Source organism: Macaca thibetana, chromosome 1, assembly GCF_024542745.1.
Source record: "Macaca thibetana thibetana isolate TM-01 chromosome 1, ASM2454274v1, whole genome shotgun sequence".
Classification (NCBI taxonomy): domain Eukaryota; kingdom Metazoa; phylum Chordata; class Mammalia; order Primates; family Cercopithecidae; genus Macaca; species Macaca thibetana.
The window spans coordinates 109,062,838-109,086,406 of record NC_065578.1 but is presented as its reverse complement, the minus strand read 5'-3'; the positions used below and the strand labels follow the sequence as shown (position 1 = coordinate 109,086,406).

The 23,569-nt window shown below is 47.7% G+C and overlaps 2 protein-coding genes across 6 annotated transcripts in view; one reads left to right on the top strand and one right to left on the bottom strand.

Annotated features, from left to right (window-relative positions):
- The window catches only part of PSMA5 (proteasome 20S subunit alpha 5), a 509,972-nt gene that overhangs the window by 213,338 nt on the left and 273,065 nt on the right, over nucleotides 1–23,569 (top strand). The gene's annotated exons all lie outside the window — the stretch shown is intronic.
- LOC126930060 (glutathione S-transferase Mu 1) overlaps nucleotides 1–23,569 on the bottom strand; it is a 77,212-nt gene that overhangs the window by 11,137 nt on the left and 42,506 nt on the right. For 2 of the 5 annotated variants that reach the window (XM_050746765.1, XM_050746750.1), the window contains exon 8: nucleotides 3,032–3,574. The exons of 1 other annotated variant lie outside the window; for it this stretch is intronic. In XM_050746765.1, coding sequence (XP_050602722.1) covers nucleotides 3,485–3,574 — 90 coding nt within the window. In that variant the 3' untranslated portion in view covers nucleotides 3,032–3,484. Of the gene's footprint in view, nucleotides 1–3,031; nucleotides 3,575–21,160; nucleotides 21,703–23,569 lie in introns of those variants that run through there. 2 more of the 5 variants (XM_050746774.1, XM_050746795.1) reach the window with 1 other exon arrangement.

The window sequence follows — 23,569 nt, the reverse complement described above, 5'->3', positions numbered from 1 at the left end:
GGATATCATGACAAAACGTCATTTCAACTAAAAATACAAAAATTAGCCAGGTGTGGTGGTGTATGCCTGTAGTCCCAGCAACTCAGGAGGCTGAGGCACGAGAATCGCTTGAACCCAGGAGGCGGAGGTTGCAGTGAGCTGAGACTGTACCATTGTGCTCCAGCCTGGGCAACAGAGTGAGACTCTGTCTCAAAAAAAAAAAAAGTAAAATATTAAAGAGAAAAAACTGTAGAATCTAAGAGTATACATGCACACCAGTCTCACCTATCCAAAGAAGTAGGCATGAATACAAATCTAAAGATAATTTGAAATGACACCATTAAGATGATCCTATAATTTGCTTAACAACTATTCAATGAGCACCTAATATGCTCAGGGACTGTCCTAGATGATGTGCAAACACCTGTAACATCAGTGAACAAGAAGAGACAAAAACACATGCCCTCATGACGTTGACATCTTATGCGGGAAAGCAAACAAACAAGAGCACACAAATAATGTAAGACACATGTGCATGCTTTTCACTGAAGTGTAATGTACATACAGTGCACAGGCCTTAAGTGTGCTATTCTGTGGGCATTTCCACTTGTATACTCTTCTGGAATCACCTCCCAGATAAAGAGAGAAAACTTACAGCACTCCACCAGGCGCCTTCAATAGGCAACCTTCCAGTTCTCACCAGGGTCACCAATCACCTGACCTGTGATACCATGGACTCATTTCCCTCTCCTGATTCTCGTGTAAGTGGAATGAGATCGTGTGTCCTTTCTCCTGTCTGGATCCTTTTACTCCACACGTCTGTGAGGCCCATCCATGTTTTTGCACATAGCGTTAGCACGTTTATTTTCATTATAGCGGAGTAAGTATTCCATTATACGAATCATGGAATTATGTTGATAAACCAAGTTCATTTGTTCGTTCTTCTAGTCATGGAATTTGGGTTGTTTTCAGGTATTGGCTATTTAAAATAAAGCTGCTTTTGACATCATTATACCTGGCTCTTGGAATCCAACAGGACTCATTCCTGTCCTACCCAGAGTAGGACTTCTGGGTCCTGGGTAGATGTATGTTTAGCCCCAGCTGACACTGCCAGTATTCCAAAGTGACTTTCCCACCAGCAAGGCATGACAGTTCAAGTTACTCCACAAATCACCAACAATTGTCAGTCCTTTCAATGTCAGCCATTCTAGTGGGGATACAGTAGGATCTACGGGTTTTTAACTTTCTGCTGTCTAATGATGTTGAACACCTTCTCACGAGCTTATTGGCCATTTGGATATTCTGACTCATTTGTTAATTAGTTGTATTTTTAGATCTACACTTTTTGCAGAAGAGACCTTTGTTGATTTGTAACAAATTCTCTCTGCTGAGCCTTGTATGAATACTTGACCTACAGACTGAACAACTATTTCTGACATCACAGCTTAGGGACTGCTAAGCTATGAGATTCTTCCTCCAAAGCAGCTCACTCTCCAGTGAGATTTTAAATTACTTCAAGAAGATGCAATGCAGATAAAGCTATGGGATTGCTGTGAGGGTGGAGGAAGCCTGTGCTTAGAATGTTTTGGCAAGGATGTGAGTCAGGAAAACATCAACCTGTAGATCCCCGCGCAGTCTTTGGAATTACAGACCTCAGAATGGCAGAAAATGCTTAAGTAAAAAAGCAAAAGATATGGTCAGGTGCAGTGGCTCATGCATGTAATTCCAGCACTTTGGGAGGCTGAGGTGGGTGGATCACAAGGTCAGGAGTTCGAGACCAGCCTGGCCAACATAGTGAAAACCCACCTCTAAACCAAAAATACAAAAATTATCTGGGCACAGTGGTGCGTGCCTGTAGTTCCAGCTACTCGGGAGGCTGAGGCAGGAGAATCCTTTGAACCCGGGAAGGGGACGTTGCAGTGAGCCAAGATCACACCACTGCACTCCAGCCTGGGCAACAGAGTAAGATTCCCTCTCAAAATAATAAAAATAATAATAACTTTAAAAAAATCAAAGGATGCAGTCAGACGCATCCACCTACTCACCAGAAATGCTCAATTTCAGAAAAGAGTGGGTAAGTCTATTAGAGGTCTGAAGGTTTTTATCATAGAATTCTATCCCCAGCTGATATGGTTTGGCTGTGTCCCCACCCACATCTTACCTTGAATTGTAATAATCCCCAGGTGTCAAGCATGGGAGACAGGTGGAGATAACTGAATCATGGGGGCAGTTTTCCCCATACTGTTCTCGTGGTAGTGAATAATCTCACGAGATCTGATGGTTTTATAAGTGGGAGTTCCCCTGCACAGGCCCTCTTGCCTGCTGCCATGGAAGATGTGACTTTGCTCCTCATTTGCCTTCTGCCATGGTTATGAGGCCTCCTAGGCCCTGTGGAACTGTGAGTCCTTTAAACCTCTTTCCTTTATCAATTACCCAGTCTCAGGTATGTCTTTATTAGCAGTGTGAGAACAGACTAAAACATCAGCCAGAGTATTCAGTAAGTATGTAAAGACACTTTCAGTTGTGCAAGGACTAAAGACATTTCTCTCACAGGTACCCAGGAAACAGAGGAAGTAAACCCAGAGAGAACGTCCTGATGACAGCTGTGCAGCAAGCCTGGATAGGGTACCTGGAAGACATCTGAGAAAATCAATAGAGATTGGGTCCTGGAGACCTAACAGAAGTGATGCAGTCATATAATGGAGAAGGTAAAAGAGACCCTGGTTCTCTCTGATGGAGATTCCACCCCCTTGGGGTCCTATTCAATGAGACACAAGCTCTGGGTAATTATGGAAAGCACTCAGTAAGGCTGGATGAATGAATGGGAGACCCAGGCCCAGAAAGAGACATTCTTTCCACAGAGCCTCAGGGAGCTTCCTGCTCTGAGTCTGTCAGAAATGGGAGCAAGAATTGTCAAATGCCTTACTATGCCCAGCAGACTCCGTTAGAACCCGGCCACTGCCAGGATCACCAGCCAGTCCCTTGGAAGAGGCAGTGACAGACAGACAGTCTGGGTAGATGGCCAGGAGCAAATAAGACAAGACACAGCAAATGTGATTGAGGCTTTACTTCGATCAGGAAGGCCTAAGGCAGGGGCCATGTTACAGGAGCAGGGCCTGTAAACCAGTCAATGCTGCTCTTTCATTCAGCACGGGTACAGCTTGGGGCTGAGCTCCACAGGCGAGGGGCTAGGCAGGCCCCTCAAAGCAGACACAACCACTAACAGGAAGGAAGGTCAGGCTGGCTTTAGTGCCGCGAAGGGTAATGTTGGGAGGGGGATGTTCATGAAGAAAAGTGGGTAACTGAGGCTTTAAAGCACCTGCATGGGACAGGGGTTTAGGGGAGGTGAAGACGGGGACAATAAAGTCTTAGGGGTAAAGATGGGAATAAACAGGAGAAAGGAATGAGGAGCCAGGTGCTGGGATGCAGAGTCCAGCTGCGCTCCACAGCCTGGGCAGAGGGCTGAGTATGGGCACCTCACTCCCACCTCCTGGCCTTCCAGGCATTACTTGTTGCCCCAGACAGCCATCTTTGTGAACACAGGTCTTGGGAGGAAGCGGCTGGACTTCATGTAGGCAGAGATCTTCTCCAAGCCCTGAGACGGGGGAAAATAAGGCCAGAGCTCAAGGTCAGCTGCCCATGGGGACAGCCCCACTGCAGACACAGCAGGTCAGGGCCTTGGCCACAGCCTTTCCACATGGGCTCAAGTGCTGGGACATCACACAGCCTCTTAGGGTCCCCAGATCTGCAGAGTTAACTCTTCCAGCTTCCTTTAAGTAATGCTGTACCACAGTAACAGCTAACACTTATGGAGATTCTACACTGTGCTGGCTGCTCTGTACCCAAGAGAAATTATAATACAAGCTTAGAAAATCCACTTGACTGCTCTGCAAGGCTGAATCTATTACCATCGTTTCTGATGTGGGAAACAGAAGTTCAGCAACTACCTCACATTTAAATACCTAGTAAGGGGAACAGGGCTACAATGTAGCCTGGTTCTGTCTCTCTCTGGTTCTGGCCTCTTTCTGCCAAAATCTCTTCTTCTTCTGCCCCACCACCCCTCACACCGGGCCCTGTCACCCCTTGACTGCACAAACAGTCTCCTTTTCCACAGGGAGGCTCTTGGCTTGTCTGGGTGTAGACACACAGAAGGGACCTCCAGCAGAACAAACGGGCTCACAACACACTCACCCAATGTCTCAGTAAAACCTGGATGAAAGTTGAATGGGGGATGGCAGTGCATAAGAAAATGAAAGGTGAGACTAGGCTCTAATCATTCCCCTTAAAGCGGAAAGTCCAAAGTTCTCTATCTAGTACCTGAGCAGAATCTCACTGTGCCCTAACCCATGGCATCTCCAGCCCTGCTGCTGTAGATCAGGCTACAAGACACTCAGATGTGCTGTGCACAATCTTACCGGGATTGAATTCCCATATAAAGTATTCAAAAAGATCTAGCCAGGCATGGTGGCTCACACCTGTAATTCCAGCATATTGGGAAGCCGAGGTAGGTGGATCACCTGAGTTCAGGAGTTCGAGACCAGCATGGTCAACATGGTGAAAGCCCATCTCTACTAAAAATAGAAAAATTAGCTGAGTGTGGTAGCGGCTACTTGTAATCCCAGCTACTCAGGAGGCTGAGGCAGAGAATTGCTTAAACCCAGGAGGCAGAGGTTGCAGTAAGCCTAGATCACGCCACTGCACTCCAGCCTGGGCAACAGCAAGACACAATCTCAAAAAAAAAAAAAAAAAAAAAAAAAAAAAAAAAAAAAAAATTCCCGGACTGCTTGTTCTCAAACTGATTGACCTTGGCATGTCACAGGCCAGAGACCTCAGCTGTCCTCCACCCCTCCCTTCCCACCACATCTTACATAACTCCAAGGCCACTTAAGCCTGGACCAGAACCAGAGCTGATGGGAACTAGCTAAGCAAGCAGATCTCTTGATGGGGAGTGGGAAAGGGAAACAGATTCTAGGCTCAGAAGCCCTTTGGACTAGTGCCTCAAATTCCCAAATCTGTCCTAAAGCAGGATTTGCTGCTCTCAAACAAGATCAACACGGGTGAGGGATGCTTCTCCGTGAGTGAGGGCAGGCCCCGGGCCCAGTACCCAGGTGGTGCCACACACCCCTCAAGGGTTGCTCTGCCGGCAGGCCTCTCACTGCACTCTTTTCCAGGATGGGGCGGTCATCTATGCATCTCCCACTGTGCCTCACACCCTGCCTCATGCAGAGGAGAAGGTCAGTAAACAGGAGTAAAACCAGCGTGCCACTCATCTCACAGGGGGAACACGTGGAACATTGGAGGGAAAAAAGAGAAGAGGAGTAGCACTTAGGGAGGCCAAGGCGGGCAGATCACCTGAGGTCAGGAGTTTGAGACCAGCCTGGCCAAATGGTGAAACCCCGTCTCTACTAAAAATACAAAAATTAGCTGGACATAGTGGCGCACACCTGTAATCCCAGCTACTCTGGCAGCTGAGGCAGGAGAATCGCTTGAACCCAGGAGGCGGAGGTTACAGTGAGCCAAGATTACTCCACTGTACTCCAGCCTGGGCAACAGAGCAAGATTCTGTCTCGAAAAACAAAAAAAAAGGAAGACAGGTGGAGTAAGAAAGTGCCCCAGCACTGGGCATTTCAACATAAACTCCTTCAACAGGGGCACCCACATATGTACCTTAATCCAGCTCCAGCCACAGCCCTGGCTCTCAGGACTCCCCACACAGGGGTCCGATCATGCAAAGCTTCTGGAGGTAGCAATGAATATTGCCCGTGGGTTTAGCACTAGACATCAACGCCACCGTTGTGCCAGTCCTACTATTGCCAGCTCCATCCATGGTCACGAAGTGCTCTGCCTCTTCCAAAGTGTCCTGGGCTGTGAAACCCAGGCTAGGGGAAGCCTAAGGCTTTTTCTCTGGTCACATACAGGAGAGCCCTGACTGCCACCCATAGATCCAGAGGCTCATAGAGAGCCCAGCACAGCCTCCACCGGCTCTGGGACCCTGAGCAATGCCTGACCATCTCATTCTCAGTTTCCTTATCTCCAAAATGGGCGAGATAATTCTGTCACCCTGTTGGAATGTTATAAAATTCAAATTCCACACAATAGGTATAATGTGCTGGGCACGGTTCGTGGCATGAAGCCAATGCTCAATAAATGCAAGTTATTCTATGTGTAGCTCCAGGACTGGGAAAGCATCTCAAAGGAGGGAAAGGAACAAGGGGCATCAAAGAGAAAGGAGGATGGGGGCATCACCTCAAAGCGGGAGATGAAGTCCTTCAAATTTGGGAAGGCATCCAAGCACTTGGGCTCAAATGTATGGTGCAGGTCAAGGACATCATAGATGAGAAAATCTACAAAAGTGATCTGCACAAGGCCAAGAATATGTGGGCTGGAACCTCCACAACACATGAAGCAAAACAGATCTCATTCCCTATATCACTCCTTCTTTACCGTGTCTCCTGCAAACCATGGCTGCTTCCCCAGAAACTGTGAATAGAGCTTTAGCTTTTCAGGGAGTTCCTCCAAGTATTTTGGCTTCAGTTTCTCCTGAGGCAGGAAACAGCTGTCACCACCCTCAGACAAAATCTCCCTGCATAGACATGGCCTCCCCAGGGCTGTGGATGGCCCAGGCTGGCCGTGGGCAAGCAGCCGTCTTCCCCGCAACTAAAACTGGGGCAGTGCCCAGGCTTCAGTTGGATACATCAGCAATTATTAGACTCCGACTGGGCGCCAGACCCTATCTGAAGTGATCAGAAGGCAGAGAGGAATGAGATGCCGTCCCTGAATCTGTTATCACTGACCTCCCAATAACCTCTGGGTCAGCCCCAGTGGCGCCCGAGCACCTGGCAGCCTTTGGACCCAGACATGGGCAGAATCAAGGATGCAAAGAACTACAGGAGCTCAGGGAAAGAAGTAGAAAGTTCCTCCTAATGGGGTGGCAAGAGAAAACATGGACATTGACCAGTTTCCAGGGAGATGAGAAGTTCAGGTTGAAAGGAAAGAGGGAGAGGAATAAAGGCCCGCTGGCTGCCTCTGAGCTGCCTGTTATGAAAATGCGTGGATCCCTATGCATGTCAATGACAGCACTTGGAAAACTGTGGAGGAGAAGATGCAATTCAATGGTGCCACTACATTCCTCTGTCTTGTACTTGAGTCTGTATATTCTAGGAGCAGGCAGGTGAAGTGAACTGGCTGAGAGAAATGACCCAGGACAGAAGTCAGAGGCCAGAGGCAATGAAGGAGATTCTGAACACAAACTTTACCATCTAGGAATTGAATTTCTACCCTGGGATGCCTGGATCGTGTCCTAAGATTGCTGGGAATTGCCTCTGCTTTTGTTGACATGACATTGGAGTCGTAAGGATAACTGTTGATAGTATGGGAAAGCACTTGGAGGATGAGTGGTACCAAGGACTTAAGAAAAGACCAGTATGTGCAGGAATGCAAAAGTCCTGGTCCCAAATCCAAACTCTGCCAGGTGCAGATCACTGGGGAGACTCACAAATTCTGGGTTGTGGCAGATCATGACCAGCTGCATATGGTTGTCCATGGTCTGGTTCTTCATAATGTGCACACGAATCTTCTCCTCTTCTGTCTCCCCACCTGCCACCCACAAAACACAGAGTCTTTCTGAGCATCGCACCCCAATCCAGCCAAGGAGGAGGCCACCTTCCCCCCACACACTGCAACAAACCACACTCACACAGGTTGTGCTTGCGGGCAATGTAGCACATGATGGCGTTGCTCTGGGTGATCTTGTGAGTCCCATCAATCAAGTAGGGCAGCAGGATGAATGGGAAACCAGGGAAGCTCAGTTGGGCCACCAGGTTCCCCAGCATCCCCTTCCCATAAGCAAGGGTAGAGAGGAGACCCGGCACTCACTGTGCCTGCTCATGGCAGGCCTGAGATAGAAATACTGTCACATGAACGAATGAGCTTGGACACAGAACATCATGGAAGGGCTGTGTAGACAGCCAGGAGTGACAGGAATTGGGCAGAAGACTCCTGATCCTAACCCCTCTAAGCTGGGAGAGGAGATGCGGTCAGAGACACTTACACTTACCCCCAAAACCGCCCCTTCCCCTGCACCTACATTGGGAAAGTCCAGGCCCAGCTTGAATTTTTCATTCAGCCACTGGCTTCCGTCATAGTCAGGAGCTGTGGTGGGGAAGATGAAGTGAAAACAAACCTCCCCAGAGCCCAGCCCTCCTTCCCCGGGACCCTTCCAAGGAGCCAGTGGCAAGACCCCTGAGACAGGTGGATCTAGAATCTGACCACTCAGCCCCACATCCCAGGGTTCAGAGAGAAAGAATCCCGGTGAGGGCTCTGGACCCCACAAGGCTAAGGCTTCCAGGGTTTAGGCAAGCCCTGAGGTACACCCAACCCAATTACCCAGACAGGGGGCCCAGCATCCCGCCCCAGCATTCTGCCTTGCAAGGCCAGAGGGCTCCCTCCCCGGGGCTCAGGGAAGGGACAGCCTGCAGCTCCAGCAGGGGAGGCCTGCAGAGGCAGCCACAGCTGGCCACCATGGGTTGCTTGGTGCCAACTCAGCGGGAGTGGGCAGGGCCCAGACAGGAAGGTGCCATTACCATCCTCCCTAAAGTACTTCTTTTCCTCATAGCTTGAGTCTGTGTATTCCAGGAGCAGGCGGATGACGTGGGCCAGCTGGGAGAGAGGGCCGGCAGCTCGGGTCAGAGATGGAGGGTCCCTGACTTGGTGACTTTGTCTGCAACAGGAACACCCCCAGTTTACACTGCACGCACACGTCGCCTCCTCTGCCCACCCCCACCCCCAAATACACACACACAGAGTCTTGCACAGGCCCTTCTGAGGGAGACCTCCCTGAAGAGGAAGGATCCCTAGAGCCAGTCCCGCAGCTGCTCCACACTTCCCACCCTGCGCCCTGGTCCCACCGTCCAGCTGACCCTCGCTCACCCCTCGGATGTCCCAGTACCCCAGGGTCATGGGCATGGTGCCTGTTGGTGCGGATTCTGCAGACAGGCCACAACCGGGGTACAGACTATAAGAGCTCCACAGAGGGGAAAGGAGGGGCCTTGCTGCGATCCCGCCCCTTGGCCCACCAAGCCCCCGAAACGCGGCAGTCTGTGGACCCGGAGCGCGCTTCTGGGGCCGGAATCAGTAAGACCCCCGCCCGCCTCCCAGCCCCGAGGGTTCCCGGAGGGAGGTCAGGACGCCCAGAAGCCGAAAGCGGGAATCACCTTCGCCAGCTTCCCCAACCCACCCTGAGGCTCCACGAGTCCATCCAGCCCTTGCTAAGTCCACAGCGACCTGGCCCTGCGCTTGAAACAGCCAGATCCTAAAGGAGCAAAAAGCTCTTCTCCCTTCTCCTCCCTGCCCGCGGAGTCCCTCAGCCTTCTCCCCGCTGCCCAGTTCCCGCGGGCTCTGGGAGACTCGGGCTGCAGGGGTCAGACTAAAAGGTGGTGGCCCCAACCTGGGAATTTAATTCTGCCCGTCACTGTAAGAGCAGGACTTCCTCTGATTCGAAAGCTACTCCGAGGGCTTTGTCTCCCCTCTAGCCCCGCCTACACAGGAACGGTGTCAGTGGTATGGGAAGGATCCCCAAGAAATGGGTCAGAGTAAAGGAAATGTGGTCTGTGTTTTCTGTTAGGGGCCCTCGGGTACTGAGTCCTTTGGTCATCTGGCTAAGTACTATGTAAAGTAGCCACTTCGTATTTTGGCACAATTTATGAATCTAAATTAAAGGATCAGACCCAGCAAGTTGGTGAGGTATCTGAGGTGCCCCCTGGAAATGTCCAGCCAGTCCACTAGGTGAACCTCACATAAACCAAAACAGCAACAGCAGCAGTGAGTACAGTGGCCACAGAGGGCAGGCGAGGGAGGGTGGAAGAACTTCCGGGACCAAACTGAGGGTCAGGCTGCTATTTCTCCAGCCCCAGTAACCAGATGCAGATCACCTGGAGAGGAAGAGAGGTTTTATTTCTGCAACTGGTTTCAGGGAGAAGGTCTGGAAATTACCACCAGACCAACTCAAAATTACAAAGTTTTCCAGAGCATATATACCTTCTAAGCTATATGCCTACAAGTGAGTGTGCATCATCTAAAGACATAAGTGATTGACTTCTTTAATCTATAACTAAGTTCTGGGTCCTGAGACCTTACTCTGGAGCCTCAGTCTATTTACTTTATCTAAATGGGTCCAGGTGCCGGGGGTGATTACCCTTATCTCGTTTCCTGCTACCTCACGGAGGTGTGGGGAGTTCCCTCAGACCCCCAATAAAACTTGTTTAATCCTAAATGGGTCCTGTTAAGAATTCCTTCGTTATTTTGTCATGCTTTAAGGCCCAAGAAAGGCCTAAGCAAAACTCTTGATGGGCTTTTGTTACGTTCCAGCCTTTGTATAAAGGTACCGGCTTTTTTTTTTTTTTTTTTTTCTTAGCTTTTAATATCTAATCACTCAGTCAGTACTGAGCCAGTTGTTATGGAGGCCTGTGTTAGTGAGACCTGGTCTGCCACACAACCTGTCATCAGAGAGGCCAGAACCCTGTCCTGCTGAGGAGGGAGGTCAGAGTATGGTGGCCAGAGAGGAGCCTGAGGGCTCCCCACAGGACCACAGGCTGGGACCCTCACCTCTCCAGATCCACCGTTCTGGACCTGGCTCCTGACCCATGTGTGTTCTTCAGTGTGAGATGGTGGCTCCAGTGGCCTTTGAAGTCACACTGTGATATGTGACTCATGGTACAAGCTCCACAAAAACAACGTTCAACCTGCCAACTTTCTTCTTTCAAGGTAGAAAGGAGACTATTTTGAAAGAGTTGTGCAATGGCTTGGCCTGGGGTTGACTTTGCTTTGTTTAAAGGATATTACAAATAATAATGGATATATGAAAACAGATGATAGACCTTTAAGGAGAAATCATTTTACAATGTAAAGGACAAGGTTATTGCACTGCGCTCGCTCTCTCTCTCTCGCTCTCTCTCTCTCCATATATATATATATATATATATTTGGTAATTAGCTAAAACATTGTTAGGACTCCAGAGCATGAACCCAGTATATCAAAAAAGTTTCAAACCACCTGGATAACTTGTGGATTGGGGTTGAGTGGCACAGGTAGATTTCATCACATCCCTATTAGGCCACAGAAATCAGGTGGTCGGCAGGTGTCTGCTAAGTTGGGGCACTTGGACACTGTGTCACTGAGGATGGCAAGGCGCAGTCCTTGTTGCAAACACTCCCCACCCATCCAGACCTGGGCAGTACTCCCAGCTCAAATACCTGGTAGGTATCCATGTTTAGGAAGCCGTTTTGGCCTCAAAGTGAATTCTCATGTAGATTTTCCTGCATTGAGGCAATAGCACCAGCACAGACACAAGTGCCTGGCCCTAGGAATTGTTACATTTCTCATTATGCATTAAGAGTTTATGATTCTGAGTTTATCCATCTTGAGCTGTGAAAGATAAAATGTCTAGATCCAACTAAAAGAAATGAATTTTTAAGAAAGCTAACACTCATGAGAATAATAATTTTGAAACACATAGAACCAGTACTGATACATTGGTATTCACATATTTGGTAATTCCTCTAATGAAACAACAGTTGTTGAGATCCTACCACATTCCAGGCACTATGAATAAAACAATGCTTCAAGGACACTGTACTTTGCCCATCTCCAACTACATATCAGGTGGGAACTTCAGGGGAGAGATTTTGAAAATACGGGACACTTCTTAGTGTTTTTGCACACTGAGAAGAAGTGGAGTGGGAGAGGGATTGAGTGCAGGAGAGAGAAGCAGTGCCTGCTGTTGCAAGGACTCTGAGGAGCCAGGAAGATGGGCCCCAGGCCCCAGGTGGCTTCTTCAGAAGGAGGAGTATAGCTCTGCGGAAGGCAGGAAGGGCTGGACCAGCAGGATCTCCAAAGTAGCTGCCACAGTGGCCACGAGAATCACACCAGCAGGGCAGTGCGTCTGTGGATGGGGAACTGGAGCAGCGGGGATGAGGGAAGATGCAAGTGTTCTGAAGGAAGGGGTTGTAGCCAGTTGTCACCACACAGAAACTCAGTCCCGACAGGGCCAGGTCTTCTGGATTTGTATGTGCTGTCCGAACTGCAAAATGTGGACAAGTTCTAATTTTTAAAACAGCGCTGGCACAGACAGTCAAAATGCACTGGGTCCCATTTTACCAAGGGCCTGTAAGGGGACCTCTGGACTGGATTTCATAATTCCTTCTGTCTCTTCTGTCAACATTCTTGTATTCTCAAGTCAAATTAACAGAAAATCTACATAAAATGTTGTCAGAATTGTAAAAACCAATCTATTAGAAACAAATACTGACAGACAATAAAATGTATCCTACTTCATGGAAATGTATTAAAGTCTCTTAAATATTGTTTGGGTGAACTTAGGAAATCCAAAATATAAAGAATCTTTGCTTCAATCTGAAAAGAAGAAAATAAAAATCACCATATCCAAGATGCTACCAAATTTGAATTGAGAAAACATTTTTCCAACATGCCTGTTATACCAAAAATAAGGCAAACAAACTAGAATTTCAAGAAAGTAGAAAAGGAACAAAGTTAGAGATGGAAAAAGAAGTGGAAGCAAGAAGTTACCTTAAGAAGAATATTGAAACTAACCAATTTGCTTGTTATACATAATAGATTATTTTCTTGAAAGTTAGCTGATTAACAGAGTATTAGTACAACAAAAACAAAAAATAAAATTACAAGTTAATGCAAATCAGAAAGAAGATGTAGTATAAGTGATTTTTTTTTTTAATTGGGGAAACATTTTTTCTAAACTCAATGTTAACTGATGTTACCACCAAGCGGAAGAAACACAAACAGGCCAAAACATGATAAGAGATAGAGATTCTGAATGAAGTAATAAAAGAGCAATAAAGAAAAATAACAACACAAAAGGGCATTTTATCCTTAGCTTTTGGCTGGATATGTTTTCAAAAATTTTGAAAATGGCGTGGATGACACAGATTGTCATCAACATAAACGACAGACATGACCTAACATGGGAAGGACTACACAGGCAAGGATGATTATAAATCACTGTCACTTCTCAGCCTGAATCCAAACGTCAAGAATGCCGCCTCAGAGAAAAGAAAATGGTGATTTTCTTATAATTGGAGTTGTGCTCATAGGGAGCTTCCTGGGGGAGAGAGAGACAGAAAGGCGGGGGCAGGAGAAGGAGGGGCAGAGGGTACTCTGGGGGGCAGAAAGCCCATGTGGGAACACTAGTATCTAGGGTAATCAGAGTCATTTATAATCTTTCTTTTTTTTTTTTTTTTTTTTGAGACGGAGTCTCGCTGTGTCGCCCAGGCTGGAGTGTAGTGGCCGGATCTCAGCTCACTGCAATCTCTGCCTCCCGGGTTTATGCCATTCTCCTGCCTCAGCCTCCCGAGTAGCCGGGACTACAGGCGCCCGCCACCTCGCCCGGCTAGTTTTTTGTATTTTTTAGTAGAGACGGGGTTTCACCGTGTTAGCCAGGATGGTCTCGAACTCCTGTCCTCGTGATCCGCCCGTCTCGGCCTCCCAAAGTGCTGGGATTACAGGCTTGAGCCACCGCGCCCGGCCAAATCTTTCTACAAACTTCTCAAACTCTGACACTAGATCAAAATAAAAGGTAAAAAAAATTAAATATACATGTAATCATTAATAAGTATTAATAATACTTACATTATTAAATGTTGCATCAATAAGGACATAACTATATGAGTTACATTATGATTTTTTAAAATTATTATTATTTCTGAATGCCAGTATCCATCCAGGCCACCACTGGATGTGATTCAAGTGAAGGTGATTTTGCCCCTCAGGGGACATGTACGTCTGCCTGGAGACTTTGTTCACTGTAAACAGCAGGAAGCGCCCATGCTATTAGTGGGGAGAGGATGGGTAGGATGCTGAGCGCCCTGCGATGCTCAGGACAGCGCCTCACAACAAAGAACTCTGCCCTGCAAATCTCTGTGCAGCTGAGGTTAAGAAACCCTAGTCTATGACCCAGGACTGGGTCAAAAGCTGCAGTGGGAGAAACAAGGTCCTCGAAATTCTGGTGGCAGGAAGGAGGCCAAAGGACCCACTTCCCTGGACACCAGCTGGCAGAAGGGAGGACCTAGAGACAATCTCAGCTGGCGCAGTCCCTGCGGGCATCAAGCTGCTCATTAGCAATGAGAGAAGGAGAATTGGGCAGGGAAACGGTCTACTAGGTGGACAGGCTGGGCAGTCTGGTCTTCCAGGATACAGGGTAGGGAGTGGTGGGACTCTCTCTGGCAGCCAGACAGCAGGCCTCCCCTGCAGCTCTGAGCACATTGTTCCAGAGCCAGGCAGCCCGAGCTCAGCACCATGTGGTAATTCTTCTAGAGCTACTGGGGCAAAGCTAGGCAGGATGAAATGAACTTATTTTCAAAAGGTATCCACCCTGATTGAGAAAGGTGTGTAGAAAGTTGCTACAAGTCACTGCCAAACTGTAATGGCTTGACTAGACCCTCCCTGCATTTAACACCCCCATAGGGGTGGCCAAAAGTCAAATATACAATAAGCACCTGATGACTGCCACAGATATGGATATGAGTGATGCCAGTCACCACAGAGGCAGCCCCCTTCCCACTGTTCACCCACCCTTCCAAGCCTGCCAGAGACCCTCACCCAAAACGAATCGTCAAAATGTGCAAGCAGATGTTTTGATCTTTGGAGCCTTTAAAATAATGATCATCAACAGACAGATTTACCAGGAGAAAAGAGGATATCTTCCCTGGAAATCTCCTTGGAGTTTACTGCAAGGCATCTCAGACAGTTCTTTCCATATAGAAAAAAAAACCCAGGTGTGGGCAGAAGCCACCCAGGTGCCGAGGCAAGTGACCGAGGGCAGCAGCTGTTCCAGTGTAATAAAATATATAAAACAAGAAGAGTTATACTAGATCTAGATCATAGACATGATAATATATGAATATCATTAATCATTAGTTTGTAGCAACTACTCTTTATTCCACCATTATAATAATCCTTGCTCTACAATCATAACCTAGGAAAACCCAGGCCATACAGAGATAGGAGCTGAAGGGACATAGTGAGAAGTGATCAGAAGATAAGAGTGTGAGCCCGGCCGGGCGCGGTGGCTCACGCCTGTAATCCCAGCCCTTTGGGAGGCCGACATGGGCGGATCACGAGGTCAGGAGATCGAAATCATCCTGGCTAACACGGTGAAACCCCGTCTCTACTAAAAAATATGAAAAACTAGCCGGGCGAGGTGGCGGGTGCCTGTAGTCCCAGCTACTGGGGAGGCTGAGGCAGGAGAATGGCGTAAACCCGGGAGGCGCCAGTGCACTCCAGGCTGGGTGACAGAGCGAGACTCCGTCTCAAAAAAAAAAAGAGTGTGAGCCCTCTGTCACGCCTATACGGAGCCACCAGAGGGCTCCTTGGTCTAGCGGTAACACGAGTGTCTGGGATGACGCCCCTTACCAAGCAGACCCTGTTCTAGCGGTAGCGTCAGTGCCAAGGAAAAACACCCCTTACTTAGCAGACGGGGAAAGGGAGTCTCCATTTCCCTGGGGGAGTTTAGAGAAGACTCCCCTCCTCCACCTCTTGTGGAGGACCTGACATCAGTTAGGCCTGCCCCCAGTTATCCGGAGGCCTAACCGTCTCCCTGTGGTGCTGTGCTTCAGTGGTCACACTCCTAGTCCACTTTCATGTTCCATCCTGTACACCTGGCCCTGCCTTATAGATAGCAGTAGCAAAATTAGTGAAAGTACTAAAAGTCTCTGATATGCAGAAATAATGGTGTAAGCTGTCTTCTCTCTCCCTCTCTCCACCTTGGCTGCTAAACAGGGAAGGGCCCTCTGTCCAGTGGACATGTGACCCATGTGACCTTACCTATCATCGAGATGGCTCACACTCCTTACCCTGCCCCTTTGTCTTGTATCCAATAAATATCAGCACAGCCTGGCATTCGGGGCCACTACTGGTCTCTGCGTCTTGGTGGCAGTGGTCCCCCAGGCCCAGTTGTCTTTTCATTTATCCCTTTGTCTTGTGTCTTTATTTCTACAATCTCTCGTCTCCGCACACGGGGAGAAAAACCCACTGACCCTGTGGGGCTGGTCCCTACACCCAGCTAATAGATATGTTGTAGCGTTTTGTCCTGTGTTCGATGTTTTAAAACTTACTTATTGATGACGGTGACCCACTTGTGTTTGGTTTTTTGTTTGTTTGTTTGTTTGTTTTTTGCTATGTGTAATAGTCAAGGTTCTTCAAAATGTGAAGTGTCACCACTAAGATAAGCCTGTAGGAAATTTATGTGTTTATTTATAAATCTAGGTATCTCTTATGGGAATTGGCTCACACAATTTTGCAATGAAGTCCCATGATCATCTGCTGCAGGATAGAGAAGCAGGAAAGCCAGTTATATCGTTCAGTGTGAGTCTAAAGGCCTCAGAACAAGGGTGGGGTGTGAGGCGACGGTGTTAGACCCTGATCAAGTCTGAAGGCCAGAGAACAAGGAGTGTGGATGTCCCAGGATAGGTGGAGATGGAAGTCCCAGTCAGAGAGATCAAATGCACCCTTCCTCTGTCTTTTTCTTCTCTCTGGACCTTGACAGTTTGTTGGAAGCCCCCTCCATTGCTGAGAGAAATCTTGGCTCAGTCTTCTGATTCAAAGGCCAATCTCTTCTGGAAACTCCCTCACAAATACAATAATTTTACCATGTGAGTATCCCTTAGCTTGGTCAATTTAATGCAGAAAATTAACCATCATATTATGCCACAGAAAACCAAGAACAAAATCACAATTAATTACATTGAGCCTGTGGGAGAAAAAGCCTTGACTGCCACAAGATCATTCTTACCCTTTCTCCAGGAGTTGACTAAGCCACAGGCAGAGAATGGGTAAACAGAGAGTTTTCTGCAGGAGAGTCATGAACAGGTAGATTCATAGAGTGTGATTCATTGGCAGAAACATGCACAACCAATAAACAAAAAAGGTGAAGGAAGAAAACTTGAAGGTATTCTTTTTTTTTTTTTTTTTTTTTGAGATGGAATCTCACTCTGTCACCCAAGCTGGAGTGCAGTGTGCAATGGCACGATCTTGGCTCAGTTCAACCTCTGCCTCCCAGGTTCAAGCGATTCTTGTGCCTCAGCCTCCTGAATATTTGGGACTACAGGTGCCCACCACCAGGCCTGGCTAACTTTTGTATTTTTTAGTAGAGACAGGATTTCACCATATTGGCTAGGCTGGTCTCAAACTTCTGACCTCAAGTGATCTGCCTGCCTTGGCCTCCCAAAGAGCTGGGATTACAGGCATGAGCCACCACACCCAGCCAGAAAATTTGAAGGTGTTCTTATTTAAAAAAAAAAAAAAAAAAAAAAAAAAGATGAAATTGCAATCCCCTAAGTGTCTAAAGTAGTGCAGAAAGTTCCGTATACCTTGCTGGTGGCACCATAAATTAAGTCACTCTCTCTGGAGAGCAATCAAATTATCTGTTATAATACCATTAAACCATTCTCACTCTTTACCCTGTAGTAATCGCCTCTGGGGATCTACTCAAAATAACCAAAAACAGGAAGGAATTGTTGAAACATGATTACCCTGCTCTAAAAACAAATAAATAAGTTAGAAAAATCCACATACCCCATAGCATAAGAATAATTAGGCAAACTATCCACAGGAACTAATGTTAGGCAGCCATTTAGTATCAGAAGTAGGCATGCATACAGACTGCCAACATATACAGATTTTTTTTTTTTTTTTTTTTTGAGACAGAGTCTTGCTCTGTTGCCCAGGCTGGAGTGCAGTGGCACGATCTTGGCTAACTGCAGCCTCCACCTCCCGGGTTCAAGCAATTCTTCTGCCTCAGCCTCCTGAGTAGCTGGGACTACAGGCAAGCACCACCACGCCCAGCAAATTTTTGTATTTTTTTTGTAGAGACGGGGTTTCACCATGTTAGCCAGGATGGTCTCCATTTCCTAACCTCATGATCTGCCTGCCTCCCAAAGTTCAGTTCTGGGATTACAGGCGTGAGCCACCACATCTGGCCCATATACAGATTTTTAAGTAAAATGTTAGACCAGGCGCGGTGGCTCACACCTGTAATCTCAGCACTTCGAGAGGAGGAGACAGGTAGATAATTTGAGGCCTGGAGTTCGAGACCAGCCTGGCCATTGTGGCAAAACCTCATCTCTACTAAAAATACAAAAATTAGCCAGGTGTGGTGGTGTATGCCTGTAGTCCCAGCTACTCAGTAGGCTGGGCCACAAGAATTGCTTCAACCCATGAAGCGGAGGTTGCAGTGAGCTGAGACTGCACCACTGCGCTCCAGCCTGGGCAAAGGAGTGAGAATCTGTCTCAAAAAAAAAAAAAAAAAAGTAAAATGTTAAAGAGAAAAAACTGTAGATTCTAACACTATACATGCACACCAATCTCATCTGAAGAAGTAGGCATGAAAAAAAACTAAAGAGAATTTGAAATGACACCATTCAGAAGAACCTATAATTTGCTTATTAACTATTCAGTGAGCACCTACTATGCTCAGGGACTGTCCTAGATGATGTGCAAACACCTGTAACATCAGTGAACAAGAAGAGACAAAAACACATGCCCTCACGACGTTGACATCTTATGAGGGAAAGCAAACACACACAAGCACACAAATAATGTAAGACATACATGCATGCTTTTCACTGAAGTGTCATATACATACAGTGCACAGGCCTTAAGTGTGCTACCCTGTGGAATTTCTCACTTGTATACTCTTCTGGAATCACCTCCCAGATAAAGAGAGAAAACTTACAGCACTCCACCAGGCGCCTTCGATAGGCAACCTTCCAGTTCTCACCAGGGTCACCAATCACCTGACCTGTGATACCATGGACTCATTTCCCTCTCCTGATTTTTGTGTAAGTGGAATGAGATCGTGTGTCCTTTCTCCTGTCTGGATCCTTTTACTGAACACATCTGTGAGACCCATCCATGTTTTTGCACATAGTGTTAGCACGTTTATTTTTATTATAGCGGAGTAAGTATTCCATTATACGAATGATGGAATTATGTTCATAAACCACAGTTCATTTGTTCGTTCTTCTACTCATGGAATTTTGATTGTTTTCAGTTATTGGCTATTTAAAATAAAGCTGCTTTTGACATCATTATACCTGGTTCTGAGAATCCATTAGGACTCATTCCTGTAGGGCAGGACTTCTGGGTCCTGGGCAGATGTATGTTTAGCCACAGCTGACACTGCCAGTATTCCAAAGTGGCTCTCCCACCAGCAAGGCATGACAGTTCCAGTTACTCAATAAATCACCAACAATTGTCAGTCCTTTCAATGTCAGCCATTCTAGTGGGGATACAGTAGGATCTACGGGTTTTTAACTTTCTACTGTCTAATGATGTTGAACACCTTCTCATGAGCTTATTGGCCATTTGGATATTCACTTTTGGGAAATGCTTGTTGAAATTCTGACTCATTTTTTAATTAGTTGTATTTTTGGATATATAGTTTTTGGAGAAGAGACCATTGTTGATTTGTAACAAGTTCTCCCTGCTGAGCCTTGCATGAATATCTGACCTACAGACTCAACAACTATTTCTGGCATCGCAGCTTAGGAACTGCTAAGCTATGAGATTCTTCCTCTGAAGCAGCTCACTCTCCAGTGAGATTTTAAATTACTTCAAGAAGATGCAATGCAGATAAAGCTATGGGATTGCTGTCAGGGTGGAGGAAGCCTATGCTTAGAATGTTCCGGCAAGGATGTGAGTCAGGAAGACATCAACCTGTAGATCCCCACGTAGTCTTTGGAATTATAGACCTCAGAATGACAAACAGTAGAAGCTTAAGTAAAAAAGCAAAAGATATGGCCAGGCGCAGTGGCTCATGCATGTAATTCCAGCACTTTGGGAGGCTGAGGTGGGTGGATCACGAGGTCAGGAGTTCGAGACCAGCCTGGCCAACATGGTGAAAACCCGTCTCTAAACCAAAAATACAAAAATTATCTGGGCACAGTGGTGCGTGCCTGTAGTTCCAGCTACTCGGGAGGCTGAGGCAGGAGAATCCTTTGAACCCGGGAAGGGGACGTTGCAGTGAGCCAAGATCACACCACTGCACTCCAGCCTGGGCAACAGAGTAAGATTCCCTCTCAAAATAATAAAAATAATAATAACTTTAAAAAATCAAAGGATGCAGTCAGACGCATCCACCTACTCACCAGAAATGCTCAATTTCAGAAAAGAGTGGGTAAGTCTATTAGAGGTCTGAAGGTTTTCATCATAGAATTCTATCCCCAGCTGATATGGTTTGGCTGTGTCCCCACCCACATCTTACCTTGAATTGTAATAATCCCCAGGTGTCAAGCATGGGAGACAGGTGGAGATAACTGAATCATGGGGGCAGTTTTCCCCATACTGTTCTCATGGTAGTGAATAATCTCACGAGATCTGATGGTTTTATAAGTGGGAGTTCCCCTGCACAGGCCCTCTTGCCTGCTGCCATGGAAGATGTGACTTTGCTCCTCATTTGCCTTCTGCCATGGTTATGAGGCCTCCTAGGCCCTGTGGAACTGTGAGTCCTTTAAACCTCTTTCCTTTATCAATTACCCAGTCTCGGGTATGTCTTTATTAGCAGCGTGAGAACAGACTAAAACATCAGCCAGAGTATTCAGTAAGCATGTAAAGACACTTTCAGTTGTGCAAGGACTAAAGACATTTCTCTCACAGGTACCCAGGAAACAGAGGAAGTAAACCCAGAGAGAACGTCCTGATGACAGCTGTGCAGCAAGCCTCGAGAGGGTACCTGGAAGCCATCTGAGAAAACAATAGAGATTGGGTCCTGGAGACCTAACAGAAGTGATGCAGTCATATAGTGGGGAAGGTAAAAGGGACCCTGGTTCTCTCTGATGGAGATTCCACCCCCTTGGGGTCCTATTCAATGAGACACAAGCTCTGGGTAATTATGGAAAGCACTCAGTAAGGCTGGATGAATGAATGGGAGACCCAGGCCCAGAAAGAGACATTCTTTCCACAGAGCCTCAGGGAGCTTCCTGCTCTGAGTCTGTCAGAAATGGGAGCAAGAATTGTCAAATGCCTTACTATGCCCAGCAGACTCCGTTAGAACCCGGCCACTGCCAGGATCACCAGCCAGTCCCTTGGAAGAGGCAGTGACAGACAGACAGTCTGGGTAGATGGCCAGGAGCAAATAAGACAAGACACAGCAAATGTGATTGAGGCTTTACTTCGATCAGGAAGGCCTAAGGCAGGGGCCATGTTACAGGAGCAGGGCCTGTAAACCAGTCAATGCTGCTCTATCATGCAGCACGGGGACAGCTTGGGGCTGAGCTCCACAGGCGAGGGGCTAGGCAGGCCCCTCAAAGCAGACACAACCACTAACAGGAAGGAAGGTCAGGCTGGCTTTAGTGCCGCGAAGGGTAATGTTGGGAGGGAGATGTTCATGAAGAAAAGTGGGTAGCTGAGGCTTTAAAGGGCCTGCATGGGACAGGGGTTTAGGGGAAGTGAAGTGGGGATAATAAAGTCTTGGGGGTAAAGATGGGAATAAACAGGAGAAAGCAATGGGGAGGCAGGTGCTGGGATGCAGAGTCCAGCTGCGCTCCACAGCCTGGGCAGAGGGCTGAGTATGGGCACCTCACTCCCACCTCCTGGCCTTCCAGGCATTACTTGTTGCCCCAGACAGCCATCTTTGTGAACACAGGTCTTGGGAGGAAGCGGCTGGACTTCATGTAGGCAGAGATCTTCTCCAAGCCCTGAGACGGGGGAAAATAAGGCCAGAGCTCAAGGTCAGCTGCCTATGAGGACAGCCCCACTGCAGACACAGCAGGTCAGGGCCTTGGCCACAGCCTTTCCACATGGGCTCAAGTGCTGGGACATCACACAGCCTCTTAGGGTCCCCAGATCTGCAGAGTTAACTCTTCCAGCTTCCTTTAAGTAATGCTGTACCACAGTAACAGCTAACACTTATGGAGATTCTACACTGTGCTGGCTGCTCTGTACCCAAGAGAAATTATAATACAAGCTTAGAAAATCCACTTGACTGCTCTGCAAGGCTGAATCTATTACCATCGTTTCTCATGTGGGAAACAGAAGTTCAGCAACTACCTCACATTTAAATACCTAGTAAGGGGAACAGGGCTACAGTGTAGCCTGGTTCTGTCTCTCTCTGGTTCTGGCCTCTTTCTGCCAAAATCTCTTCTTCTTCTGCCCCACCACCCCTCACACCGGGCCCTGTCACCCCTTGACTGCACAAACAGTCTCCTTTTCCACAGGGAGGCTCTTGGCTTGTCTGGGTGTAGACACACAGAAGGGACCTCCAGCAGAACAAACGGGCTCACAACACACTCACCCAATGTCTCAGTAAAACCTGGATGAAAGTGGAATGGGGGGTGGCAGCGCATAAGAAAATGAAAGGCGAGACTAGGCTCTAATTATTCCCCTTAAAGCAGAAAGTCCAAAGTTCTCTATCTAGTACCTGAGTAAAATCTCACTGTGCCCTAACCCATGGCATCTCCAGCCCTGATGCTGCAGATCAGGCTACAAGACACTCAGATGTGCTGTGCACAATCTTACCGGGATTGAATGCCCAGATAAGGTATTCAGAAAGATCCAGCCAGGCATGGTGGCTCACACCTGTAATCCCAGCACATTGGGAAGCCGAGGTGGGTGGATCACCTGAGGTCAGGAGTTCGAGACCAGCATGGTCAACATGGTGAAACCCCATCCCTACTAAAAATACAAAAATTAGCCGGGCATGGTGGCGGGCAACCGTAATCCCAGCTACTCAGGAGGCTGAGGCAGAGAATTGCTTGAACCCAGGAAGCGGTGGTTGCAGTGAGCCGAGATCATGCCACTGCACTCCAGCCTGGGCAACAGGCTTGACCCTGGCACATCACAGCCCATAGCCCTCCGCTCTCCTCCACCCCTCCCTTCCCACCACCTCTTATATAACTCCAAGGCCACTCAGCCTGGACCAGAACCACAGAACCAGAGCTGATGGGAACTAGCTGAGCAAGCAGATCTCTTGATGGGGAGTGGAAAAGGGAAACAGATTCAAGGCTCAGAAGCCTGATGGACTAATGCCTCAAATTCCCAAATCTGTAGTAATGTAGGATTTGCTGCTCTCAAACAAGTTCAGCACACACCTCACAGGCTGCTTTGCCTGCAGGCCTCTCATTGTACTCATTTTCAGGATGGGTCAGTCATCTATGCATCTCCCACTGTGCCTCACACCCTGCCTCATGCAGAGAAGGTCAGTGAATAGGAGTAAAATCAGCGTGCCATTCATCTCACAGGGGGAACACGTGGAACACTGGAGGGAAAAAAGAGAGGAAGAGGCCAGGCACGGTGGCTCATGCCTGTAATCCCAGCACTTACGGAGGCTGAGGCAGGTGGATCACCTGAGGTCAGGAGATCGAGATGAGCCTGGCCAACATGGCGAAACCCCATCACTACTAAAAATACAAAAATTAGCTGGATGTGGTGGCATACACCTGTAATCCCAGCTACTCAAGAGGCTGAGGCAGGAGAATCACTTGAACCCAGGAGATGGAGGTTGCAGTGAGCCGAGATCACTCCACTGCACTCCAGCCTGGGCGACAGAGCAAGATTCCGTCTCCA